Source organism: Setaria italica, chromosome I, assembly GCF_000263155.2.
Source record: "Setaria italica strain Yugu1 chromosome I, Setaria_italica_v2.0, whole genome shotgun sequence".
In the NCBI taxonomy this organism is placed as follows: Eukaryota; Viridiplantae; Streptophyta; class Magnoliopsida; order Poales; family Poaceae; genus Setaria; species Setaria italica.
In genome coordinates, this window is record NC_028450.1 from 27,357,446 (window position 1) to 27,385,061 (window position 27,616).

General features: G+C 46.2%; 3 protein-coding genes across 10 annotated transcripts; 2 read left to right on the forward strand and 1 right to left on the reverse strand.

Moving 5' to 3' along the window:
• The first annotated feature begins 1,781 nt into the window (after window positions 1-1,781).
• Window positions 1,782-6,079, forward strand: LOC101783406 (transmembrane 9 superfamily member 1). The gene is made up of 12 exons (XM_004952771.4): window positions 1,782-1,975; window positions 2,523-2,715; window positions 2,808-2,912; window positions 3,060-3,077; window positions 3,157-3,245; window positions 3,326-3,478; window positions 3,670-3,804; window positions 3,913-4,079; window positions 4,607-4,701; window positions 4,790-5,163; window positions 5,266-5,539; window positions 5,621-6,079. The coding sequence occupies exons 1-12, from the start codon at window positions 1,889-1,891 to the stop codon at window positions 5,686-5,688; spliced, it is 1,758 nt and encodes a 585-aa protein (XP_004952828.1). The 5' UTR covers window positions 1,782-1,888; the 3' UTR covers window positions 5,689-6,079.
• A 721-nt stretch (window positions 6,080-6,800) lies between these two features.
• On the forward strand, window positions 6,801-9,779 carry LOC101775045 (pentatricopeptide repeat-containing protein At5g66520). Of its 3 annotated transcripts, XM_022823666.1 has the most exons (3): window positions 6,801-8,751; window positions 8,826-8,943; window positions 9,095-9,779. In XM_022823666.1, exon 1 carries the CDS (start codon window positions 6,878-6,880, stop codon window positions 8,633-8,635), a length of 1,758 nt encoding a protein of 585 aa, XP_022679401.1. In that variant the 5' UTR covers window positions 6,801-6,877; the 3' UTR covers window positions 8,636-8,751; window positions 8,826-8,943; window positions 9,095-9,779. The 3 variants fall into 3 exon arrangements, with proteins under 3 accessions (XP_022679401.1, XP_004954988.1, XP_012699258.1); XM_004954931.3 differs by having other exon boundaries at window positions 6,801-8,849; XM_012843804.2 differs by lacking the exon at window positions 8,826-8,943.
• Window positions 9,704-16,580, reverse strand: LOC101775452 (putative disease resistance RPP13-like protein 3). Of its 6 annotated transcripts, XM_012845180.2 has the most exons (6): window positions 16,444-16,580; window positions 15,285-16,232; window positions 12,793-14,839; window positions 12,539-12,691; window positions 11,110-11,196; window positions 9,704-10,590 (listed from the first exon to the last, which is right to left on the reverse strand). In XM_012845180.2, the coding sequence occupies exons 2-4, from the start codon at window positions 16,139-16,141 to the stop codon at window positions 12,635-12,637; spliced, it is 2,961 nt and encodes a 986-aa protein (XP_012700634.1). In that variant the 5' UTR covers window positions 16,142-16,232; window positions 16,444-16,580; the 3' UTR covers window positions 9,704-10,590; window positions 11,110-11,196; window positions 12,539-12,634. The 6 variants fall into 6 exon arrangements, with proteins under 6 accessions (XP_012700634.1, XP_022679398.1, XP_022679395.1 ...); XM_022823663.1 differs by having other exon boundaries at window positions 12,539-12,649; window positions 15,285-16,580; XM_022823660.1 differs by having other exon boundaries at window positions 11,137-11,196; window positions 15,285-16,580.
• Window positions 16,581-27,616: the final 11,036 nt, after the last annotated feature.

The following is a 27,616-nucleotide window of genomic DNA, read 5'->3' on the forward strand; positions in this document are numbered from 1 at the left end:
TGCCAGCGGGCGCAGGCAGCATCGCAAACACCTCGGAGGCCAAAAATCATTTCAAGTGAGTGGATGAAATGAAGGAAGCGCGCACCCAATGACGGTACACGCCGGGCACATTGAAGGCCTCGACATCAAAGGAGTCGGGGCACGGGCCTGTGCGCATGAGGCGCTGGTGCAGCATCTCGTCCTCCTTGTAGCCATCGTCGTCGTCCGAGCATCCGCCGCCGCGGGAGTTGGGTGGCATGAGTTTGGATCAAAATCGATCCAGCCGGAGGAGTACTCACTGGTATGTCATGATGGGGGAGAGGGTTGAGCATGATCATCGACGTCCATTCCCGCCGATTTTTTGGCACCGGAGGGAGGGGAGGAGGCGGCGGCAGCACAGAACAGTCGCGAGAGGGAAGGGAAGGGGGCGCGTTGATGAACAGTCGGGGGGGGGGGGGCGTTGATCTATTGTTCTCTCGAACCGGTATGGGTAAGCAGTGGTATTAGTGGGTAATTTTCACCCAACTCTAAGAGAAGGCATGCAACCAGTACTTTCGGAGCATCCTTTGAGCAGAAAAAACTTGGAGCTAGCCCCTAGATCCATCTTTTTTTCTGAAGTTGGTATTAGTGAAGCTGGAGGTGTTTGGCGAGATGCATTCGGAGTGGAGCTGCAAATAGATGTTGCTCGGCCCATGTAGCCTCCGCTGTGCTTCAGTGGCGAATTCGTCCACCCTCGTTCTGCAGCCAGCCGTCGGCGACGAGCATGTCGCGAGGCCGACGGAATCTCCCCTCTCGCGGTAGCCGGCACGGCACCATCGCCGTCGCCGATCCCGAGACGAGAACGCAAGGATTGCTGGCAATCTGGCTCCACAAAACGCTGGTTGTTTATTGGCGATTTCCAATGCACGGCGCGTGCCGTGCAGGAGTAGAAAAAAGGAAAAGCGCGCGCGCTGACTGGTGCATGGATCCATTCGTTCCTGTGCATGTGACGGGGCACTTTTCGTGCTTTGAGCTCCATGAAGAGTCCACCTTCGCATCAGTATTCGCCGAGTCAGAAGGTTACTTTTTTTTTTCTTCTTTTTGGGTGCGAGGAAGGAGCATTTTTAGGCTACACTCCATTTCCAAAAACCATGGGAGGCCTCCGTAATCCCGTAGAACAAGCAGTGCGCGCGTGTGCCATTGACGTACGTGATCTGAGGTTACCATCGCTCCCCATCTTAAAAACAATTTTCAGTTTTGGCATTGGCCAAGTTCTCACGAGAAAAGATAGCATCTGATCTCTCGGAACTATCTCCAAATTATTTAACAAAATAGTTGAGGCATATGACTAACAAAAAGGGATAGTGAAAATTGTCGATCAAAAAGGAACGAAAGAAACAAATATAACTCTTATTTAGAAGTAGAGCTAGTGGCTTTTTCAAAAGAAACAAATAGAGTTAGGAATTAGCCTAATCCCCAACTATAATTCTGATTTGAAAGAATGACCTGTTGGTCCTGTTTGTTAGGAGTTATTTCGTATCTAGCTTCACTTATTTTGTGCAAAATAGGCTGTAGCGTGACATCGTTTTATAGTTAAAATGAACTAGAAGCCCAGTAAAATTAACTTTAGCTCCATTATTAAAGTCGTTTTGCTAAAAAGCTCTTACTACCGAAAATAAGTAAAATGAAAAGATGCATCGACAAAAGATAAATAATTACGAGGAAAATCAAGCGCAGACAGACTGAGTAGCCTGCACAACTGCACAGTACAGCGTGTCGTATTCGTCGTATACTTCCCTCAAAAACCTCCGGCTTCCCTGCCATGCAGCAGTCCCCCCTCTCTTCCGTCGCATACCTCTCCAAACACAAGGGGCGAGAAGAACTGAGGCACGAGCACCGCCCCCGCGCCGGCCGGCCATTCCCTTCGCCAATGGCCTCCGCCGGCGGCGCCGCGCTCGCCGCCCTCGCGCTCCTCGTCCTCCTCCCCGTCGCCGCGGCCTCCGATTCCGACCACAAGGTAGGCACCCGGCCGACGCGTCCTCACACACCCCTCGCTCCGTCAGAAGCGAGCACGCTACATGCTCGTCAGACCCCTGGTGCCGTGGCTCCCTGCCGCGGCGGTCCGCTCGGTTCGCGCGCTAGGCTCCGCCCGCCGCTAGATCCGCGCTCGCTCGGGGTCAGATCTGCGTGGCGCCGGCCCGGGCGGGCGGGATCTCTGGGTGGTACGCGCGCGGGGTCGAGCCGTCGTTTGGTTGCTAGATCTTACCTTTGCCAGTGGCGGATTGCGGGTAGGAGTGAAATGGGTGGGGTGAGAAACAGCAGTGCGGTGGCATTGTGCTGATTATGCATTCGAAACCTTCTATGTTCGACCCCTTGTACTGCATGTTTTAGGATTCAGCTCTCTGTTGTGATGTGTACTTATGTAGTGTAGTTGGTCTGCAATGCCTGGCTTCTAATTGTGTGATTTAGGTCATTTTTGTGCTCATCATGTATTGTGAATAGAAGGTTTTCCGTCGGGAAGTTGTTTCATTCTTCGACCTGAACACTGCTGTTGTTTCTTGCAGTACCAAGCGGATGAGCCTGTGACGCTCTGGGTGAACAAGGTTGGTCCGTACAACAACCCGCAGGAGACTTACAACTACTACAGCCTCCCGTTCTGTCACGCAACAGAAAACCATGTGCACAAGTGGGGAGGGCTTGGCGAGGTCCTTGGTGGCAATGAACTCATCGATAGCCAGATTGACATCAAGTTCAGAAGTGAGTGAGCTATGCATTGTTCTTTGTCCTGCTTCAGTACTTCATCATTCAATTGGGGAAGTAGTTGCACTGACTACCATGCTTTGACTCAGAGAATGTTGATAAGGCCACCATTTGTTCTCTTGATCTTGATCTTGACAAGGCCAAGCAATTATCAGATGCGATTGAAAACTTATATTGGTTCGAATTCTTCATCGGTAAGTTATATGTTCTTCATTTAGATTAAATAATGTGCTTACTGACTGACTTCACTGATGATTAAATTTATATGCACTTCATCTATTGACTTAAAACTGATTTCCTTTTCTGGATATGCTGCCCTCTGCTATTGTGCTGCAATGAAGATGATTTGCCTCTGTGGGGTATGTATGTAATCCTCCTTTTTTTTATTTATATGCTCTGTCTAAGATCTTCCATAGGCTTATCTTTTGAAATCTTTAGGCTTTGTTGGAGAGGCAGACAGGAACAACGATAACAAATATTTTCTTTTCACCCACAAGAATATTGTCATCAGATACAATGGCAATCAGGTTTGTCTATCACGAGCTTATACCGCTTTCCTTTTTGTAACTGTTATTTCTTACCATCCTTGCTACTTCCGTTCCTGCAGATTATCCATGTTAATCTTACTCAAGAAAGTCCAAAGCTTATTGACGCAAATAAGGCAATGGATATGACATATTCTGTCAAGTGGGAACCAACAAACATAACATTTGCTCATCGCTTTGATGTGTACCTGGACTATCCTTTCTTTGAACACCAGGTAATTTGTATATGATTTTGCAATTAAAGCATATCTTTGTAGCTTGGCTCTTGGGAATTACAATACCAATTTTTCACTATAATCATTTTCCTTTAACTGTGTCCGGCATATTTGAATGGACATGCAGGGATGCAGCATGTATTCTTAATTTCTAGTTATTTCTCTGATCATGGATATTGCTGTGATTGCAGATTCACTGGTTCTCAATTTTCAATTCTTTCATGATGGTTATCTTTCTCACTGGACTTGTGTCAATGATATTGATGCGGACTCTAAGAAATGATTATGCAAAATATGCTCGTGATGATGATGATATTGAAACTCTGGTAATTTTCTATACATAATGTGCATATACTGTTGTTCCAGTAATGTTTTAAGGAATTCAGTTATTTTACTTATTATATCTTTTGCTGATATACCTTATCACATATCAGGAAAGAGATGTCAATGAAGAATCTGGATGGAAGCTTGTACATGGTGATGTTTTCAGACCTCCTAGAAATCTAGTTCTTCTTTCATCTCTTGTTGGTATTGGCACACAGTTGGCAGCACTTATTCTTCTAGTAATTTTGCTGGCAATCATCGGAATGTTGTACATTGGGTACGCACTTAATTTACAATGTTGCTTCATAAAATTTCTTTTCTCTTTACGAGCAGCTTCTAGCAAAGCCAGCATTGTAGCGAACCTGCCAGAATTGGCCTTGTTTATTGATACTTTGCCATCCAAAGGTCATATATATTTGAGTTTATAAACATAAAATATACTACATTGCATATTCCTAGAAGTAGAACCTTTAAACAGTATGATTTTGTTGTCCTTGTGCCGCAGCCTTATCCCAGACATGTAATGTTTGAAGACTTCTTATGAAATCCAGACTCATTTCCTTGTTTGGTTCCTTGTTCTTTAACTACTTAAAGTGGTTCGTTGAAAAACCTTGCACCCCATCATAATCCTAGTAACTATTGTTGTTTATGCATATTTAGAATTTTACATCTTATCTATCTACCACAAGCAACCGCGCTATTTTACTATAAAGCATGCTGATTTTACTTTGTTTTCTTGAAGGATAATTGTACTTTGTTATGCTACACAAAAGTGTCACTCACCATGTGTTATTATTCTCCCAGGCGAGGAGCTATTGTCACAACATTCATTGTTTGTTATGCTCTTACTTCTTTCATCTCTGGATATGTCAGTGGCGCACTATACTCACGGCATGGAGGTATGGGCTTATTTATCATCTAAAATTGGACTGCATACCTATGTTCCTATGGGGTTCTCACTTGTTTTAAACCCTTTACGGTGAGCAGGGAAAAACTGGATCAAGGCAATGGCCATGACAGCATCACTTTTCCCATTTATGTGCTTTGGAATTGGCCTAGTGCTTAACACCATTGCTATATTCTATGGATCATTAGCTGCCATACCATTCGGTACAATGGTGGTCGTATTCATCCTGTGGGCCTTCATCTCTTTCCCTCTTGCCCTTTTGGGAACCGTTGTTGGTAGAAACTGGAGTGGTGCCCCAAACAATCCGTGCAGAGTAAAGACTATTCCTCGCCCTATTCCTGAGAAGAAATGGTATCTCACACCATCTGTCATTGCCCTTATGGGAGGACTGCTTCCTTTCGGTAGTATCTTCATTGAAATGTACTTTGTCTTCACATCATTTTGGAACTATAAGGTATGGAAGACAACTCTGTTTTGTTGATCGTCATTGTTTCATTACTAAGGATGCTTGGGAGTTGATTTTGATGCCTCTTCCTTTTTGATCAACTGTTGACAGGTGTACTATGTTTATGGGTTCATGTTGCTGGTCTTTCTGATCCTCATAATTGTAACCATCTGTGTGACAATTGTTGGTACATATTTCTTGCTAAACGCTGAGAACTACCACTGGCAGTGGACTTCATTCTTCTCTGCTGCTTCCACTGCTGTGTATGTTTACCTATACTCCATATATTATTACCACATGAAGACCAAGATGTCAGGATTCTTCCAGACAAGCTTCTACTTCGGCTACACTCTAATGTTCTGCCTAGGTTTAGGAACACTGTGTGGTAAGCTCTGCTGCACTCATGATGCCTAGGTTTAGGAACACTCTGTGATTTCAATTAATATTGTTTGGTTCTTTCATCCAGGTGCCGTAGGATATCTTGGATCAACATTGTTTGTGAGGAGGATCTACAGGAATATAAAGTGTGACTAAATGAAGAAAATGACAACCCCAATTTGGATGAGTGGGGAGAAACTGCATACAAGAGCCTTGTTTCTTTGAGGTTTGAGGATCATTCATTCATCTATCCTGCAGCCGAGAAGCCAGGGCATTTTTGTGGAATATATGATTTTCGGGACAGCTGCAAGCCCTTCTCTTGTCCTTTTTTACTTCACTTCGATCCTGCTTGGGGCGGTGATAAATTTTCATGTTGAATTAGTTATATAGCAGCATTGTAGTTGTTGAGTAGTAGCTCTAGTATATATCACAATTGTTATCCTTGAACCCATTGAAATCTGTATTTATGGGTATAAACTGTATCATCCACATTACCAGATGTTTGATGATAAACACAATTCCAAAAGATCAGTCCTATTCTGTCTTAGGCTTGAGCATTTTGAGAGGTAAAATCATGAGGGAAAAAAGAGGCTCGGTTGGTGTAACTGAAAGTAAAAATTGCAATAGTACTGTATATCACAGAAGTATGGATTGGAAATCGCTATCCAAATGAAATCTGACAGTAAGTCCATCTGGGGTGATTTATGAGATGCTACCATGCAAATTGCTCTAAATTGGTCGGCTCATTATAGTACCATTTTGCAAAGTCAAATGAGATATTTTTGGCAAAAAAGAAAACTAGTGAAAGTAACGTATTAGCGCAAATGCTGAGAAATGAAATGAGCGTTACTTGGCAAAAACTCATTTGCAGTTAAACGAACCAAATTTAGTCAGTAGATTTTTTTTTAATTGTAGTCCAGAAACATTCGAAATCAAACCCAATCCTTGAGATCTTATCAGGAAACGTGTAAATTGTACTGGAATTTTAGAGAAAACATTTAAATTTCTGTGTGAATCAGGATTTTAGAGAGAACATTTTGAATTTTCGCATGAATATGGAATTTCAGAGAAAACATACTATTTTACACTTTTGTCACTATTTTCACTTTATTATACACTTTTGCCACTATTTTCACTTTTGCGATGACTAAATGTTCCTCGACAATTTTGCCACTATTTACACTTTATATACGCTTATTTGGATTTAGTTTTGCAGACAAGCAAAAACATACTCAATCCCTGTAGGCACCAGCGCGCGCCACAAAACATATCGTCTTCGCCGGGTCGTTCGAAAAACCAAGCTGGAGGTGGCTCTGACTCGACCTCGCTCCGGTTGCCAAATGCCATGCCCGCCCATAGCCACCGCCTCCGCTTCCTCGCGGCACTCGTCGGGCTCCGACCCGCCGCCGCCGGTTTCTCCACGGCGCCCTCCCGCGGGTGCCCGCTACACGCCGCGCTCGCGCGCCGGGGGGGCCCAGTGGCCGCCGCGCTCACCCTCTACTCCCGCATCCGCGCCGCCGCCTCGCCGACCCCCTACACCTTCTCCCTCCTCCTCGCCTCCCTCGCTTCCTCCTCCTCGCCCCGCTCTCCCTCCCCTGACGCAGGCGTATCCGATCGCCACGCCGCCGCGGGGCTCGCGCACGCGCAGGCGCTCAAGTGGGGCGCGCTCGCGCACACCGTCGTCACCAACTGCCTCCTCAAGCTCTACTGCTCTCTCGGCCTCCTCCCCGCCGCGCGCAGAGTGTTCGACACGACCGGTGCCGCCGCTCTGGACACCGTCTCCTGGAACACGATGGTGTCGGGGTACGGCAAGAGTGGCGACCTGGAGGCCGCGCGTGAGGTGTTCGTCAGAATGCCGGAGAGGAGCCTGGTTTCATGGAGCGCGATGGTCGACGCGTGCGTGCGCGCGGAGGATTTCAGCGAGGCGCTGAGGGTGTTTGATCGGATGATGGAGGAGGGATTTAGGCCGGATGCTGTGGTGCTGGTCAGTGTGCTCAAGGCTTGCGCACATCTGGGTGCTGTTGAGAGGGGGCAATGGGTTCATAGGTATCTGGAAGCAGAAGGGTTTGGGAGGAGGTCAGGGAATGTCATGCTTGAGACAGCGCTTGTGGATATGTATTGCAAGTGCGGGTGCATGGAGGAGGCGTGGCGGGTCTTTAATGGAGTTCGGAACCACGATGTAGTGTTGTGGAATGCAATGATTGGCGGGCTCGCGATGCATGGCCATGGCAACCACGCAATTGAGTTGTTCAGAAGGATGCTTGAGAAGGGTTTTGTGCCGAATGAGTCAACGTTTGTTGTTGTTTTGTGTGCCTGCACCCACACAGGGCGTGTGGATGAAGGGAAGGAGATTTTCAGGTCCATGCGGGACCATGGGGTTGAGCCAAGGAGGGAGCACTATGGGTGCTTGGCTGATCTTCTTGGACGTGCAGGGCTCATGGAAGAAGCTGAGGTTGTGTTACTGGACATGCCAATGGAACCACATGCATCACAGTGGGGGGCTCTAATGTCATCATGCCTGATGCACAATAACATTGTTGTGGGCAAACGTGTAGGAACGAAACTTATTGAGCTAGAGCCTGATGATGGTGGACGTTATGTTGTTCTGTTCAATCTATATGCAGTCAATGGTTTATGGGAAGATGCAAAAGCTGTTCGGCGGATGATGGAGGAGAGGGGAGCCAAGAAGGAGACAGGCTTGAGCTTTATAGAGTGGAATGGTTTGGTCCATGAGTTCAGGTCGGGTGATACAAGACACCCCCAAACAAGGATGATCTATGCATTATTGGAAGACATGGAACAGAGGTTACAATTGATTGGCTATGTCAAGGATACCAGCCAAGTGCTTATGGACATGTATGATGAGGAAGATAAGGGCAGTAATTTATCCTACCACAGTGAGAGGCTTGCATTAGCATTTGGTATCCTAAACATTCCCCACGACACGCCTATTCGTATTGTCAAGAATCTTCGAGTGTGTCGTGACTGCCATGTGCATGCCAAACTTGTGTCCAAGCTCTACCAGCGTGAGATCATTGTGCGGGACCGCCATCGCTTCCACTTGTTCCGTGATGGGGTTTGTTCCTGCAATGACTATTGGTGAAAACGCACTGACTACTGGGTATGGCATGGTTATTGACATCAATCTGAAATCAGCAACTAAAAAGGATGATCATACGACATGTGGCTGTTACAACCAAGATGGATTTTGAGGATAAGGTAAACCATGGTAAAATGCTATCAGATACCATAATTCATAAGGCATAACACAGTTACAATTACAACCAATGCAGATGTGGAGGATAAAAGAAACCTTGGTAAAACTTCTATATTCACACTACTTTCTCCAGTATCAAATATCATGAGATATGTGAAATAGTCAACATTTCAAGGTTTTTTCTGTACTCCTAGGTAACAGCTATGTTTTTTTTCTCTTCTACATTTTCTGAAGGTTGTCATCTTGTCGACTGAATTGTGAAATTCAGTGTAAAGAATAGTTCTTCCATATGTTTATTCTTCACTGCTACCTTATTCTTGTACTCACTAAATTTGAATATAGCAGGATCTGGAACTGCATATAGCACTGGGGCAATCTGCATTTCCTGATGACCAATATCTTTGGAAGACATCTTGATCATTTCCTGCAAGAGTTGCTAACTCGTCCAGTTTGAGTCCACTATCTTTGGCTAGTTTCATTTTATTAGTCAGAAGTCAAACTCAGGTACAAGCAGAGAACTGGCTGATCTTGGGGCTGGTATGTGATGTTCAGACATTGGTCACTGTGATCCTGGATTTCGTCTTCTGAACCTCGGCTAAAGTTGTCCATGAGATCTGCGTCCACCAGAATCAGATACTCGCCTGGAGTCATGAAAAGCTTGCTGGAGGATGAGTAACAGTCAATCCTGTGTCATGGCTGATGAATGGTGATGTCGGTAACCTTGAGAGCTATTAACTGTTGTAAACTCGCAGATGGCGAGTGCGCCACCTGCAGTGGGAAAATTCGGAGTTGAAGCCCGGTGATGGCGAAGGTGGGAAGCAGTTGTACGTGTCAAGATGGCAGCAAATTATTAATTCTGATGATTCAGTCAGTTGTGGATGTTTCGTGATCCTGTTGACGTCGTCGAGAAGGGAAGAAGTACTTACGGCATGTTCGCTTCAGCTTATCAGCCGGTTTATCAACCACTAAACAATATTTTTTTCGTACAACAAATCAGCTGTTTCAGCTTTTCAACCAGCTTATAAGTCCAGCCGAACAGTGTTACCTTAATATTAATATTGCACAGGTGGAGTTCCCTACCCACCCACAAAAGAAAAGGAAATGTAGAAATGCAGGGGAGGCCCGAACGGAGCTCCTTTCGCAGGCGTGCGCTGCTGCCGCCGCCGCCCCCCGCGGTCCACATCGCGCACGCTGTCATCGCCCACCACCCCACTGGTCACCTTGCCCACGCCGTCGTCAGCCACCGGCTGCCGTTGCCCTCCGCCCCCCGCTTCCCTACGCCCGCCGGGCCCCTCGCCTCCGCGCCGGCCGACTGCACGCCCGCGCCGCCGTCACCATCGTGGAAGTCGCGCCCCCCGTCGTGGACCGCGGCGACGGCTCCTACGCCTTCCGCCTCCAGGTCGCGCGCCGCTTCGCCGCGGCTGAGTTTCGCCTCACCGTCGTCGTCCTGCTGCCGGCAACAATGGCGGCGGAGCGGCGATGGAGGACGCGGCTTGGTGTCGATGGACCACGGAAGGCGTCTGCGACTCGATGGCGGTCGAGGGCGGCATCAGGGCGGCGGTCGAGGATGGCGTCGGAGCCGCGGTCGACGACGAAGTCGGGGCGGCGATTGAGGAGAGCGTCGGGGCAGCGATTGAGGACGCGGCTTTGCGTTGATCGAGCCGATGGCGATTGGGGACGGGCGGTGGCGTCGGAGGGGATCCAAGGGTGGTCGGCACGCGGGGAAAGAAGACGGATCGAAGGGTTGACCCCTTAGATCGTAGGGCGATCCGACTTTCGGCGCAAATCCGCGGGACGACGTTTCGGAGGGAAGGCCTTTTCGTCTCCCTTTTGGTTTTTTACTGTAGAGAAAAAATAAAAAAAAATCCTGAGACAGCTAGTAGAAAATGGTATTGCAATCTAGTTTGGTTTCACCCTGCTAAGCTAAGTTTAGTCCCTTTCACTTCCTAAAATAACAAACACACCTTAAAAATTTAGTCCCTTTCACTTCCTAAAATAACAAACACACCCTAAAAATTTTGAGTTTTACAATATCTCAGCAATGTGTATGGATGGTAGTCCATCCTCCTTTTTCTGGGCTTGGGACCAGCTATGCGAAATCCTTTTTCTGGGCTTGGGACCAGCTATGCGAAATTAAATGTTATCGTAACGTTGCATAGGCGGAGTTCCCTACCCACCCACCCAAAAGAAAAGAAAATATAGAAATAAGTTTTTTTAGTTTTTCAGGTTTTGAAATTTTTTAATTTTTTGTTTTTCTTTTTATTTTGTTTTTGCATTTTTTATTTTTTGTTAGCTAAGAAGCAACGAAAAATACTGTGCGCACGATATTTAAAAAAGTATATGCATCCACGAATACAGACATGTCAACATGCGCAGGTAACACGTACTGCCACCATTTTCATCATCCTGAAATTAACTCCTGCCATCGAGCAAGCCAAAAGCTGAACCTGCAAGAGCTATGATGATATTAATGAGTTATGATGGTCACCAGAAACCGAAATTAGCCACAAGAATGGATATATGTATGTATGCAAATGTTAAGGGTTCCTCCCGTTGAACTTTCCAACCTATTTTTGCTTTTGCAAAAGCTAAAAGCCAACCAAAAAGCATAAAAACCATATGTATTTTTACCCAAAGCTACTTTTGCTCTAGTAAAAAACCAAAAGCACCTTCCCCTGCTTTTAAGTGCTTTTGGAGCAAAAATTACCCATTGCCACTGGTTATGAACGTACCAGTTCGTTTCCTTCCCAATTCTACTTCTCCCGCACGCGCAATCCTCTGTCCGCCTCCTCCCCCGCACAGCAACCGCCTGCCGCCCCCGGCGGCCCGCCGCCAGCCGCACCTGTTCGAGTCCGTTGGCGGCACGCTCAACACTTGGTTCCGCACCGGCAAGCTCTTCCCGAGCCCCCACCTCTTCGCCGGCACTGCCATCACGGTGCTCATCCCGGGCATCCCTCTGCTTCTGCACTCTGCATGTCTCTTCGCTTCTAGCCAGGCGTCGAACTCCGCTGCCGCGAGCCGGCGGTGCCCCTCTAGCGCAGGTCGTGCGTGGCATTGCCGGAGCCGAGGATTAGGACAGCGTGGTGGTGCGCTCCGGGATGTCCACCATCGGGCTGCATGGGGTGTCGCGGCCGAGCTGCACGGAGAGCTGGCACACCGGGATGTCCGCCGCCGGGTACATGAGCATCAACAGCACCCACGTGCCGTGGATGGTGCCGTTGCTACCGCGGACGACGCTCACCACTGGCGCGGCTGTCTCCCAGTGCGCCGACACCACCAGGATGGGGATGACGTGCGGTCGGGCCTCTTCGTTGCTGGCGGCGGTGGCCACGATCTGAAGAAGGCCCTTGCCAGAACGGTGTCGTCGATGGTGAGCATGGGCGAGCGTGGGCGAGAGCTCCGCTGTGGGCTGGATTGGCTAGCGGGAGGAAGAAGAAGGAGCCGCTCATCAGTAAGAGAGGAAGAGAGTTGAGTGGGGTGGACTATGGATGACATGTAGGGTCCACTCGACAGTTTATTCAAAAGCCACAACTGCTCTAACCAAACGGCCTTCTATTTTCCCACAGCTACTTTCTCACAACTGCTTTTCTACAGCCCACAACTCACATCAGGTTTTTCAAAAGCCACAGCCCAACCAAGCACTCTAAATGTAACGTAGCTGAACAATATAAATACCCAGAAATTGAACATAATGCATCTTGCAAGTGAATTGAGCAACAATTAAAACATGCTAGTAACAGATTCCAAGACGGAACAGGATGGAAGGGGCCATGGAGAGAGCGTGCGTACACATGCATGTAGAAGAAATGCATTGAACATTTAGCGGTTGGTTGTCGCAGGGTTGTCGCCTGTTGACTCTGTGACAGCGACTCCATCGCTAGCTGCTCAGGCCCCGCCTTCCTGTTGTTTCATGGAAACATTATTATCACCAGCGTCGTCGGGCTAGAATTGCGAAGGAATTTGATTAGTATAAAAAAATATGCATGAATTCTATGTTGGAAGTTACCACGAACGTATGAATCCATGTGAGCAGAGCTACGTACCTCTTCGTCATCTTGGTCTGTAGATTGTGCCATTATCTTATGTTCATTGTATCGTTTGAAATTGATTCTGGGACTGTTGGGATGGAGTTTTGCTGTGTTTCTCAGCTCAGTCTCTGCTTTCTCCACGTCATTAGCAGAGGCACCCTCACAGTTGACGGCTATTTGGACACTGCGAAGCAAAGGGAGGCACTCCAGCCCAAGATCACCACAACTACCTTTTCCATCCTTATATAAGGCCCTAACGGGAATGTCAAAGAAAAGCTCTTGGAGGTTCGGCATCACGGGCGGTGGTGCTACTGATTTGCTATACTCGTCCTTTGTTTTGGAACCAAAGGCTATAGCACCCATCCCATTCCAGATGCTAAACGAAACACCAGTGGAGTTCTCGTTGAGCACCAACTGGACCATCCAACCATACAACCAACAGCATCTCAACTTCTTGAAGAAGCCATCGCCGGCAGTAATATTAGCTACCGTTGCGGTGCAAGCTGGCAACATCCGACGCGTTGTCATTAACCAGAGGGTATGGAGCTCTGGCAACCCACCCAAGTTTCGCAGACTTGACTCGTTCATATGATCCACAGGCAACCACAAGTAGCGGAGGATGGGGAGATGCGTGGGACTAATCCATGATGGCACCCGACGGAACGGTAGAAATTTTGCGGAATGAAACTCCAGATGCTCGAGTTTGTGGAGATTGCCTAGTGAATGCACTAGATCTGACCGCACCATCCCTTCCAAACGATCGACAGTAATGTCGAGCACCCTGAGTTCGCTCAGGTTGCCAAGATCCTTCATAAATTGCCGCTGGGACTCCTCATCCAAGTTATCAATACGTATACGCAGGTACTCTAATGACATCACCTTCCTCAGGAACGAGCCATCCGGCGCGTACGTATGGAGGCGGTCACCACGTAGGCAGACTAACTGCGTTAACTGGCAAACGGCCGATGGCAGTACCCGTATGCCAGAAGATTCCAAGTCAAGTGTCTGTAGAAACTTCAGTTTTCCTATTTCTTCCGGGAGCTCATAAAACCCACCAAATGTATTTCGTAGACTAAAGTACCTCAAATGAAGTAGATTTCCAAGGTGCTTAATAAGACCCTGCCAGGCTTCCCAAGGTACTCCGCATCCCTCTAAAACTAGCACTCGCATGATTTTAAAGCTTGGATGCAAGATCCAACTATCAAAATCACACCTACAGGCAACCAATGACCTCACTTGTGCCATATCCATGTAATCGTCCTGCTGAGTTTGCTTCATAATTCTGTTATGGTGAGCTAACCTGCGCACCCTGTTCTGATGTGGTGATGTTCTTTCATCATCATTTGATGAGATAGTCACAAAATTTTCTTTATATGACAAGTCACGGATGAGATCAAGAACCATGTCATGAACACGACAGCCACTTACTATGCCCATCCTTTTTGACTCGACCGCCTGGATCATGCTTCTATTTATGAGCTGATTGAAGTATTCCTCTCCCTGCTGAAACAAGCTGGTTCCACTTTTCTTCTCCACGAAACCTTCAGCTATCCATTTCCATATCAAAGAATCTTTCTCAATCTCATAGTCTTCTGGATACACACTTAGATACAGTAAGCAGGTCCTTAGATAAGAAGGCAGATCATAGTAGCTAAGAGACAATATCCACTCAGTATCATCTACTTGCTGGTTACCCTTACCACGATAGAAACCAGGAGAGTTGCACACATCAAACCAATCTTCTCTTGATTTACCCACCAGCAAACTGGCCATTGTGATGATAGCTAATGGTACACTACCACATTTTTTCAGAATCTTTTCAGATGCCTCCGCAGGGTGATGAGTAGGATATTTGCCATTAACACCAAACAGCCTCGTTATGAATAATTTCTCTGAGTGATCAGGAGAAAGTGCGCGTAGCTCGTAAACCTCCTCCCTGTTGGCTACATCTCGATTACGAGTAGTTGTGATTACTCTACTTCCACTATTATTCTCAACCAAGGCTGATTTAATTGTCTTCCAAGTTGGTATATCCCATACATCATCAATAACGATGAAGTACCTAGCAACATGACAGTACAGATCAATACCCAAAGTTGATAAGTCATTGACCATGTATAAAAGAAAAGAAGAGTGACAAAGTATAGAATAAAATCTTAAAAATGCTAGTGAAAATTTACTAATTTAATGTATTTTATTATATGAAATCTACTCAATATTTATGATCTTGATGTAAATATTTTAGTTTATAAAGTAAAATTAATGTGTATTTATAAAAATTTTCAATTCTATTCCGAAATTAACGTGGTGCTCACGTTGAAGCCTCCAATTTGTGAATTTATAAAGTTGTCTCCCCTGCCGGTCTGTCATAAAAAATTGTGAAAGTTGTGCTCGACTAATAATTCATAAGGAAACAGAAACATTTTTCAGAACTAACAGAGAAACTATTAATTTAGTGACATATGCTCGTCATCTCAATTAGAGCGTTGAGTAGCTACTATACATACCTCTTGTTTTGGAGGAATTTTCGGAGTTCGCCTATAAGCAGGGATTCGTTCTTTACATCACGAATGGCCTCGTACTCCTTTTTGTCGAGAAGAAGGAAGATTTCTTTTAAGATTTGCGCCAGGTCAGGTTTCCGGCCAACGGAAAGAAAGGCTCCACAATCATATCGCGGACCAAGCTCATCGTAAACAGCCTTGGCAAGAGTCGTCTTGCCCAGTCCTCCAACTCCAACCACAGAAACTATCTTCATCTTGCTGCTGCTGCTGCTACCGCCGCCGCTGGAGACGTCAGAATCTCCATTGCCGTGAGACATCGGCTGAAGCATGGCTATGAGCTCTGCTCTCGCCTTGTCGATGCCGATGAGCTGCGCCGCTTCTTTGTGCATGTCCGCAAGGCGAGGATCCGGCTTGGTCGCTGGGGCAGGTAGAGCCACCGCAACGGAGAACCTGTCACGGCGGTCAGCCACCTCCTGGAGTCGCTTCTTCATGTCCTCGATGGCGCCGGCGATGGTGTGGCGCGCCTTGCTCTTGTTGAACAACTTGGACATCTTCTTTTGGAGACGTTTGAGCAGGCCATCCTTCTTCTCAGCTGGGTCAGCCACCTCGATGAGGAAGGTATCGAGGATGTCCTCCATGTCGTAGGACGCCTCCCTGACCTCGCTAGCCCACAGCCGGACCTGGGGATCGAGCTGCTCCGGCGGCACCTCGCCCACCTTGCTGAGAGCCGTCTGCGCACTCTCGAGCTCATGTTTCAGAGACTCGATTTGCTCAGGCAGGCCCTTCTGCAGCTTGTACTCCGCCTGGAGCAGCTCGCCGAGCTTGCCGATGACGCTGCCCACCGCCCCGGCCACAAGATCCATGCCGCAATGCGCGCTGGGATGGAGTATTGTCCGCGCTAGGTACCAAGCTCTCGAGAGATTGGCATGTTCAGCTTTAATTACTTGTAAACACCTGCAAGCGTACAAGCCCAGTGAGAGTATAGGGATAGGTATATATACTCGATGAGTGTCGAGAAAGTATAGAGGAAGCAGCATAAAGATGGGAATCAAGAAAAGAAAAGGTAAAGCTAAATTGTTCAAACGACACAAAGAAAGCTAGATTGAGGACATTAAGCAAGATGGATAGCTAGGTAGATCTATGGAGCCAAATTAAAGACACGCACCTTTCTGATTCAGCTCCTCGATTGTTTCTTCAGGTGTAGCGGAATTTGCTCTCGCTTCTTGCTCTCATCAAGATTTGTTGCTTGCTTGGTAGGTGAGGTGTCGATGGAAGTGCGTACGTGGTTGGTGGTGTGTTTGGGCGATGGGTGACGGGATGATATGTAGTGCACGCAGTAGATGAAGGATGAGTTTGGTCAACATATACAGACTTTTTTTTTTATGAAACAGGAGGGATGAACCTCTACTGAATATATATTAATTAACAGTAGAAATAAAGGAAACAGCCTGAAACATATACAGACTTGGCAGTTCCATCGGCTCCGCCCGTCGATCGATAAGCATTCACACGAGGTTGGGAGCAAGAAAGCTAGTATTCTATTATCGCGTGGACGGCAAATGCATCAATCTCGATATAGCTCCTAGTCAGGGGGTATTTGTTTTTTAGTCGCTCCTAATCGAATGTTTAGATACTAATTAGAAGTATTAAATATAAATTAATTATAAAACTAATTGCACAGATGGAGACTAATTTGCGAGACGAATCTATTAAACCTAGTTCATGATTTGACAATGTGATGCTACATTAAACATATGCTAATGATGGATTAATTAGACTTAATAGATTCGTCTCGTGAATTAGCCTCCATCTGTGTAATTAGTTTTATAATTAGTTCATGTTTAATCCTCCTAATTAGACTCTGAGTATTCGATGTAACATGAATTTTAGTCCAGACTAAAAATCCAACCACCCCTTAATCAACATCTAAATGTACTATAAAACTCGGTGCTAACGATACACTGAAGTTAGCTGTTGTACGATTACTCATGGCAGGCCATCAAGTCTCGATCCACTGAATCTAGCTGGCAGGTGACCATTTTAATTACAACAGTTCTGTTTTCTAAGGAACAAGCACACTTAAACTAATTAAGTGTGGATGATTTGATTGGATTATTTTAATCGGAGCCAAGGGTTGACTTGTTGGATGGAGATGAGCTAATTTACTACTCCCTCCGTCCCAAATTACTATTCGTTTTGACTTTTCTAGTTACATAGCTTTTGCTACGTATCTAGATGAAATATATATCTAGGTGCATAATAAAGGTTATGTATATCTAGAAAATTCAAAACAAATAGTACTTTGGGATGGAGGGAATACTTGCATGCACTGCGCCGGAAGAGATGAATCGATCGAGACAGACAGCTCCACCATCACATTATTTTATTTCTTCAAACAGATACTAGCTAGAACGATCGATCGGGGGAGAGAGAGTATGATATCTAGCTTCTTTGCTCCTAGCTGAGAACATTTATACTGCTTTCACACCATTTGTTATGAAGGTCTTTCCGATTTGTATTATAGCACCATATTTCCTTATATTTACTGGTTGGATTGTAATGAGATCATTTTACTATTACTAATTGGAGTCTTCTTTTGGAGTTTCCATGTTAATTTCCATAAGACATGCTAAAAAAGGTAAATCTTAGAAATTTTAAAAAATAGAATCTACCCAACAATTTGCTATATTCTTATCCTCTTTTGTCAGTGAGGTGCCGCGAGATGACATCTTTTGTCCTGCTTTATGATGAATTCGAAAGGAAAAGGCTAAGAGCGTCGGGTCGCGCCAATGCGCGAGCGCGACCTGCCAGGCCTGCTGTAGCCCGACGGTAGGGAGATGGACCATCACGGCCCATGAGAATCCTTTCAATTTTTACTTCTATAAAATGCGATAACTTTCTCATGAATTATCCACTTTCAATTCTGATCACACCATCATATTTTTTACGATAAAATCTATAAAACAAGACCCATGATGCATATATTTTGGAATAGTTTTTATAATCTAGCAACTCAAGTACAATAGCTACTTATGTATTACGTGCGTGACAACTTATGTATAAACCTCTCAACATAATATATAGATAAATTGCTTAAAATAATTTTTATCCTCCATTATATTGTCTCTCTATGAACTATCTACCTAAGTAAACACCTTATCTCTGTATAAGTTACTACCAAACATATACTACATACTATTCTTTGCACATGAGTTGTTACACAATCTTTGTATAAATTGATACATTTGTTTCTATATAAATTCATTCCTAAACTAGTAGACATACAATAGATGTTGCACATAATCATTGTATAAGTTTTATCGTTACCTATACGTAAGGTACCAGGATGTATATATATTGTTGTCTACTAATCTGTACATAAATTTGATACATAAGTTGTTACACAATTTGTACATAAGTTACTACTCACAATCAACATAACTTGACAGCCGCATAAAATAATTTTAAAACATATCATATAAGGATCTTGTTTTCTAGATCTCAGTTCAAAGAACACAATGATTCAAACGGAGTTGGAAACGGACGCTCCAATTATATTTTCTTGAAATGACCATTACTTTTTCCTCAAGTGTCCACGTGTGCTTAACCGCCAGCCTGTAGATGCCTATAGCCAGCTTTTAGCTCCAAGTGGACGCTGACTCAGCCTACATGTAGCAGGCTACAGACACCACCTAAGACTAATAGCTCGCCTAGAGCTGGCCTAAAGACAACTTATAGCTGCCCTATAGTTACCAGGGTGCCACGTCAACATGTGGGGCACACTGACCCATGGACTAGTTGACTAGTCAACCATTGACCGTTCACTTTGACTGCTGACCATTGACTCTCTGACCGAGTCAACGTTGACGTCATTCGAGCCCACTGATGACGTCAGCAAGACACATTGCACGCTCTGGTTACGCCACATGTCACCTCTGTGAATTTACTCAATTTTACAAATTATTTAAAAATCCAAAAATTATTTTAAATTTAAAAAATCATAACTAATTCATCTTAACTCCAAAAATTATGAAACTTGGTAATTATGAAAAATCGCGTAATTAGGACTTGTCGGAGATTTGGAGCCGAAGTTGGAGCCGAAGCCGGAGCCATTCGAGGACTACTACAAGGAAGAAAGCAACTCCAGGTTCACACCCATTCGATTTGAATACCCATTAGGCATTGCAATTAGAATGCTAGCGCTTTATTTCTTCACATGTTGATGATGAACCATGCATAGCCTATTTTATGCCTTGAATCCTTGCTTGACCTACTACCATGCTACTTAGATATGCTATGTGCGATGCTTGCATGTGTATGGCATATTGTTATTAGGATTCTTGGCATGTGTGTGGTTAAAATCGGCAGGAGAAGGTGTTTTTGGGATACTTGACGGGGTGAGCTTTACATAATCCAATCTTTGGATTGGGGGCTTGGGGTTTGTCGGCTGGGCACCCTCGGGCCCACCAGAAGACTTGTACGAACCCTCGGGCCCACCAGAAGACTTGTACGAACCCGCTCAAGGGAACGCACCCGAAACCTGCTCGGACATGAAGACTACTCTACAGGGCGCGTAGGCTTCATGGACCCCCTAAAGACTAGTCGGGTCCAAAGGAAACTACTCTACTGAGTTAGAGTAGGACTCTGTAATGTACCCGACTAGGACTCCTACCCTGTAACCCTGCTCCCCCGACTATATAAGAGCGAGCAGGGACTCCCTCCAAACAACAAGTGCAACTCGACACAAGTTCAATACAACCAACACATAGGATGTAGGGTATTACGCGATCTAGCGGTCCGAACCTGTCTAAATTGTGTTCCTAGCATCACCATCGAGTCCTTGATTCTCGATGAGACCCAGCACACAAAAGACCACCTTGGGTACTCCCTAGGTGGGTCACCGGTCTAAAACACCGACAGTTGGCGCGCCAGGTAGGGGAAGTCACCGAGTTTCTTTGCGCGAGATCGGTGGCACCAACCATCATCAAGCCTGCGTTCGTCTTCGCGGTGGGTGCAACCTTCGTCTTCGTTCCTGACTTTGCATTGCTGATGGCGCTGGATCCTTTCAATGCTGCATCATCGGCAACCAGGAAAAGAAGCGTCTCGATGAAAATTTTCTTCATCAAGAAGCAGAGAATTTCGTCGAGAAAATCCAAAATTTCAATGTCAACAACATTGAGTTCGACTATGGCTCGAACTCAACCTCAACTCGGACTAGCCCGCATAGGCTGACGTCCAAGTCATCCCGCAAGTCGACTTCAACTCGAAGTCGATTCGCGCTCGGACTCCGCAACGCAGCCGCGGTCCGCCAAGAACTCCTCACTCGAGTCCAAACTGGACTCGAGTTAGTCAAGGACTGCGACTACGACTCGGACTCCATTTAAGAGATCCATTTATCAGGCCCAGCTCAAGGCTTGGTAATTACTTCGACTCCGCAAGGTAGATTCGTTTATTGGCCTGGGATGAGGCCACCATTCCTTGCCCAAGATTACGAGTCACGCCTTGTCGCTCACATGGACAACCTCCTGTATCAAAAGGGTATCCCGCTTACTTCAACCCGCGAAGAAGGGAGCACTACAGAGATTGCAACATCAAGCTCTGGACGCTGCTACTCGGACAGAGAAATCTTCATCATCTCGTCACCAAACAACGACGCAGGTGCCAGCCGCCAAAAAAACTCCTCGACGCGTTGGACAACTTGACAACGTCTCACAAGATGAGTTGTCAGCTAATTCCCTGCAAGGCGAAACCTCTGAACAAAGAAATCAAAGGGCACGCAATGTTGCCCGAGCAGATTGTCGTCGACTACTAGCTACGAACACTCCTATCGTGAACCTCGAAAGAGCATTCAATGCAGTGCAAGCTCGAGAGCACAACACTCCACTCACAACAATTGCCTCGATCAATCTCATATCAACTCTCATACCTCACGATAGAGACGAGTTAACTGCACAACTCACGGAAAGGGGAACGAGTTAATAGAACAACTCGCAGAACAAGCTTACAAACTACTTGACAAGGAATCACTGATCCCATCTATTCCTCGTAACTCGGCCCACCAGGATGGTAGCAGAGACGTTGTAGTCCACGGTGGCAATCACGAGGCTCCAAGAAACAGTCACAAAGTAGTCAACCAGCCAAGACAACACAGTGGCGAACGCGAACCCCGAAGGCAAAGTAAAGATGAACGCAAGGCCCCAAGGCGAAACAAGGATGCAGGAGAGGCTAGCTGCACCAATTTAGCAAAGAGCCCTCGCCACCGCAGAGTTGATCGCGAAGCCTCAATCTTCAGTGACCTAAGAGAGGTACTCAATAACAACCGTCACCGCGAACGTGAACGCCAAGCCAATGACTATGATCACTTCCCCGCCTTCACCACATGGGTAATGAAGACTAAACTACCCGAGAAGTTCAAGCCGACGGGGATCACCAAGTACGATGACAAGCAAGATCCAATCCAATGGCTACGATGCTACTCACTAGCAGTTCAAGCAGCTGGGGGTAATGATGATACAAAGGTCATTCACTTCCCCATATGCATGGAACCCGCGCCACTAACATGGCTCGAGTCACTCAAGCCCAAGTCGATCGATTTTTGGGAAGACTTGATGAAGGCTTTCACTAATAATTACGCGGGCTACATGCCTCGCCTAGGCCACAAAATTGACCTGAGCCAAGTCAAACAAAAAGAAAGCGAGACACTTCGTGATTACCTACATCGTTTTCTTTGAAAAGAAGGCTACAATAGTCGACATTTCAGAAGGGGACATCATCGAGTGCTTTCAAAATGGCCTCTACGATCGTCAAACTTACCAAGACTTTAGCAGACGTCATCTAGCCACTGTCAAAGATCTCAAAATCATGGTGCAACAATAGGCAGATGAAGAAGACAAGGAGTATGAGAGATTCAGCTCTCATCGCAACCACTGCCGGGACAATAATAACAACGATCATGAACAAGACAGAAAACGCAACAATGACACTCGAAACAACTACTCAGGTAATCAGAACCGCAAGCGCAAACCTGACAACACTGTCGCGGCTATGTCCAACTTAGGCAAGAAAGGGTCACACAAACGCAATGACGGGCCCTCCTTCACTGAGTTACTCAAGAAGCAATGCCCATGGCATCCAAACAGCAAACACTCGGCGATTGATTGCTACAGCATGCGCCGAGTAATGCAAGAATAACCCGTACCACCCTCTTCCGAAGACATTGGTCAGAAGAAGGACAAGGGTAAAGGCAAGGTCAACGAAGCTGATGAAGGTGAAGGCAAGTTCCAAATTGCCTCTAAGACGGTCAACGCCATTTTTGGTGGAATCTCGGGTACCGCGTCCAAGCAGTCCAATAAGCTAGTACTTAAAGAGATTATGGCTATCGAGCCAGCAGCTCCTACACCACTCAAATGGTCTGAGGTACCCATAACTTTTAGTAGAAAGGACTAATGGACAACTTTCTCAGAACCAGACTGATTCCCTCTAGTACTCATCCTATTGTCGCAGGCTCAAGACTTGCCAATCATCGAAGGCGGAAGCGGACTCAACGTCATCTTCGCCAAGACACTAAGGAAAATGTGCCTCAACGTCACAGACATGCTTACTCTAACGGACTCACCATTTTATGGAATTGTCCCAGGCAATGCTGCCATACCTTTAGGATAAGTCATCCTACCAGTCACTTTCGGCACCAAGAAACATTACCGAACCGAGTACATCAGGTTTGAGGTTGCTGACTTCGAAACTTCTTACAACGCCATACTTGAAAGACCAGCCCTGGCCAAGTTTATGGCTATACCACACTACGTGTACCTGGTACTCAAGATGCTAGGACCTAAGGGCGAGTTGACACTACATGGAGACTTGAGGCGATCGTACGAGTGCAACACGAAAGCTGTCGAAATCGCAGCGACTTCTCAAGCACCCAATCCCATGCAATAAGTCTTCACAGCATCAAAGAAACTCAGCCCCACAGAACTCGAGATCCTAGAAAACAAGTCATGATCGACTAAGGTGAAACCAGCAAGAGATAAGGACTTCAAACCTGTCGATCTCCAGACTGGTGACTCATCCAAGACAGCTCTGATTGGAATAGGGCTAGATCCTAAATAGGAAAGCGCGCTCGTCAGTTTCCTTCGAACTAACCATGACATCTTCGCTTGGAAGCCAGCTGACATGCCTGGTGTGCCTAAGGAGCTGATCGAGCATTCATTAAACATCGACCCCAAAGCTACCCTAAAAACACAACGACTATGAACCCTGATTGGCTACCTAAAAAGAAGACAGAAGAGATGCGATCAAAAAAGAGCTAGCCAAACTACTCGCAGCAGGATTTATCAAGGAGGTTTTTCACCCTGATTGGCTAGCCAACCCTGTACTTGTTCGCAAGAAGAACAATGAGTGGAGGATGTGCATCGACTACATAGACCTCAACAAGCATTGCCCAAAGAACCCCTTTGGACTACCCAGGATCGACCAAGTAGTCGACTCCACAGCTGGGTGTGCATTGCTCTGCTTTCTCAACTGCTACTCAGGCTATCATCAAATAGCCCTCCAAGAAGAAGATCAAGCCAAAACAGCTTTTCATCACCCTATTTGGAGCATTTTGCTACAAAATAATGTCTTTCAAGCTAAAAAACGCAGGTGCGACCTAACAACGTGCCATCCAGATGTGTTTCGAGAAGCAACTACACTGCAATGTAGAAGCTTATGTAGACGACGTAGTCGTCAAAACAAGAAATCCAAATGATCTAGTCACAGACTTAGAAGAAACCTTTGCAAGCCTACGAGCATTCTGGTGGAAACTCAACCCTACAAAATACGTTTTCGGTGTACCCTCGGGAAAATTACTCGGATTCATCATTAGCCACCGTGGCATTGAGGCCAACCCGGAGAAAATCTCTGCCATCACAAATATGCAAGCTCCAGCTAGCATCAAGGATGTGCAAAAGCTTACAGGCTGTATGGCAGCCCTCAATCGATTCATCTCAAGACTTGGAGAACGCGGATTACCCTTCTTCAAGCTACTCAAATGACAAGACAAGTTTCAATGAACAGAGGAGGCAGACAAAGCCTTGACACAGCTCAAGGACTTCCTGTCAAAACCACCAATCCTCACGGCTCCATCTCCAAACGAGGACTTGCACCTATACATAGCTGCTACTACTCATGTTATCAGCACAATAGTAGTGGTCAAAAGGTTTGAACCAGGCCACGTCTACAAAGTTCAGAGACCCGTCTACTTCATCAGTGAAGTACTCTCGGACTCCAAAACTCGGTACCTACAAGTGTAGAAGTTACTCTACGCAATCCTGCTCACCTCATGAAAGCTGCAACACTACTTTCAAGAACACAGCATATCCGTCATCACCAACTTTCCGCTCGGCAAAATCCTTCATAACAGGGATGCAACGGGTAGAATCTCCAAGTGGGCAGTAGAACTCGGAGATCTGTCTCTAGACTTCAAACCCAGAACAGCTATAAAATCCCAAGCTCTGGTCGACTTCATGACGGAGTGGAGGGAAAACCAAGTACCAACACCAGTTGAAAGGCCTGAACATTGGGTCATGTACTTCGACGGTTCCCTCAAGCTTGAAGGCACCGGCGTAGGAGTACTCTTGATTTCTCCAAAAGGTGAACAACTCAAATACATTTTCCAGATCTTTTGGGAAGTCTCAAACAATGAAGCCGAGTACGAAGCACTTCTACATGGCCTTCGTCTCGCAATATCAATCGGTATCAAACGACTACTAGAATATGGTGACTCGCTAGTCGTCATTAACCAAGTCAATGATGAGTGGGATCGCAACAACGAAAACATGGACGCCTACTGCAAGGAAGTCCGCAAGCTAGAGAACAAGTCCTCAGGCCTTGAGTTTCACCATGTCGTCTGCGACAACAATGTAGCTGCTGATGTGTTATCAAAAATAGGCTCAACCCATGCAGAAGTTCCGACAGGCATTTTTGTACACGAGCTTCGCAAGCCTTCCATAGCAAAACAAGCTACTGCAGCAACTACCAACACAAAACCTCCAGAACCCAACTGAGAGATCATGATGATTGAAGTTAACTGGAGATCACCGTTCATCGACTACATCAAAGAACAAAAGTTACCCTCCGACAAGGACCAAGCTAAACAAGTCTCGTGACGAGGCAAGAGCTATGTTCTAGTCGGAGACAAGCTCTACAGAAGGAGCGCATCTTTAGGAATACTCATGAAATGTGTCACCCGAGAAGAAGATCAAGAAATCTTGGAAGAAATACACAAAGGAATATGTGAGAATCATGCCTCTTCATGAACGATCGTAGGCAAAGCTTTCAGAGCAGGCTTCTACTGGCCCATGGCACTGGCCAATGCAAAACAACTAGTCCACAGATGCCAAGGCTGCCAATTCTTCACCAAGCAACAACATGTCCCTGCCTACAAGCTCATCACAATACTTGTAACCATTGACAAGTTCACCAAGTGAATTGAAGTCAAACCCATCACTTGCCTCAAGGCCGATCGAGTCCTCGACTTCCTAGATGAGATCGTACATCGCTACGGCTTCCCCAACAGGATCATCACTGATTTGGGATCCAACTTTAACAATCACGACTTCTAGGAATACTGCGAGAACAGCGGAATTGATGTACGATACATCTCCGTCGCTCACCCAAGGGCCAATGGCCAAGTCGAGCGTGCCAACGGCATGTTACTCGAAGCTCTCAAGAAAAAGGCTGCATGACATCAACAACACGAAAGGAGGCAAATGGCTCAAAGAACTACCCAATGTTCTTTGGGGACTACACACTCAACCATGCAAGCCTACTAGGTACTCTTCCTACTTTCTCGTATGGGTCAGAGGCCATCCTCCCTATAGATGTCATGTGGCAATCTCCCGCAGTTGAGTAGTATGATGAAGGAGTATCAGAGGAAACAAGGTGCCTAGACCTAGACAGTCTGGAAGAAACAAGATGTGCAGCACTGGTTCAGTCAGCTAGATATCTCGATGGGCTACGACACTATCACGACCGTAATGTAAAAGAACGTTCCTTTAAAGTGGGTGACATGGTCCTCAGACACATTCAAGACACATCAGGGCTGCACAAACTCAACTCGTCATAGGAAGGTCCCTACGTCATATCCAAAGTCACAGGGCCTGAATCGTACCGATTATAGGAACTCTTAGGCGAAGAAGTACCAAACTCTTAGAATATAGAGCATCTGTGTCGCTAATACCCGTAGCAGACTACAAGACATGTACTCGAGTCCTCACCCACAGTTTATTAAACAACAAAGTTCTTTAGCAAACACTACCTATCTTTGCCTCTGCTCGACTATTCACAGCCACTCAAGCTCTTCAGCTCTGCGAGCCCCAGCGCTCCGCCTTCGACTCGAGTTATCACAACTCGTTGGCGATTCACAGCCACTCGAGCTCTTCAGCTCTGCAAGCCCCAGTGCTCTGCCTTCGACTTGATTCCATCAAGTCTCTTCATGTTATCACAACTCATAGGCTATTCATAGCCACTCGAGCTCTTCAGCTCTGCGAGCCCCAGCGCTCCGCCTTCGACTTGATTTCATCAAGTCTCTTCAAGTTATCACAACTCGTTGGCTATTCACAGCCACTCGAGCTCTTCAGTTCTGCGAGCCCCAGCACTCCACCTTCGACTTGATTCCATCAAGTCTCTTCGAGTTATCACAACTCGTCAGCTATTCACAGCCACTCGACCTCTTCAGCTCCGCGAGCCCCATCGCTCTGCCCTCGACTTGTTTTCATCAAGTCTCTTTGAGTTATCACAACTCGTCGGCTATTCACAGCCACTCAAGCTCTTCAGCTCTACGAGTTTCAATCATCTCTCACCGACTCGTCTCTACAAGTCTAAGCGGCTTCACAAAGCCACGACTTAAGTCATTCCACTTACTAGGCTACAACGCTCTACCCACGACTTATGATAACAAGCCATGACTACGGTGCTAGTCACTTGTTCTTCAAAGGCACAAGACTGCCGCAACCATCAGTCAAGGAGTACCCAAACTCACTTGCACTTTTCGCATTAACGAAACTCTGCAGGATTACAATCAAATACCCAATAAAGTCGAAATATACAAAGTACAACACATCGCACAACAATGACTGCAAGCAACTACCTACTGGCAGTTACAAAAAAAGTCACAGGCTTTTACTTCATCACAAATGTACCCTTGAGCCTGGTGACCACTCGACTACCAAGGTCCAAGCAGTATCAAAAGGTGGGACTTGCACGCAAGGAAGCTGCGCAATAGGCAGCTGTACCCGAGTTCCTCCTCCTGACAACCGGAACACTAGGTACTCCTTCACCGCCGCTCCCTTGACGGTGAC

Coding starts and splice junctions, on each gene's coding strand:
- LOC101783406 (XM_004952771.4), top strand. CDS start 1,889: ATGGCCTCCGCCGGCGGCGCCGCGCTCGCCGCCCTCGCGCTCCTCGTC. Junction 3,805..3,912: donor ATGATGATATTGAAACTCTG/GTAATTTTCTAT, acceptor ATCACATATCAG/GAAAGAGATGTCAATGAAGA. Junction 4,702..4,789: donor ACTATACTCACGGCATGGAG/GTATGGGCTTAT, acceptor TACGGTGAGCAG/GGAAAAACTGGATCAAGGCA.
- LOC101775045 (XM_004954931.3), top strand. CDS start 6,878: ATGCCCGCCCATAGCCACCGCCTCCGCTTCCTCGCGGCACTCGTCGGG.
- LOC101775452 (XM_022823660.1), bottom strand. CDS start 16,315: ATGCTGCTTCCTCTATACTTTCTCGACACTCATCGAGTATATATACCT. Junction 14,840..15,284: donor AAATTCCTCCAAAACAAGAG/GTATGTATAGTA, acceptor TCATGTTGCTAG/GTACTTCATCGTTATTGATG. Junction 12,692..12,792: donor CAGACCAAGATGACGAAGAG/GTACGTAGCTCT, acceptor TCGCAATTCTAG/CCCGACGACGCTGGTGATAA.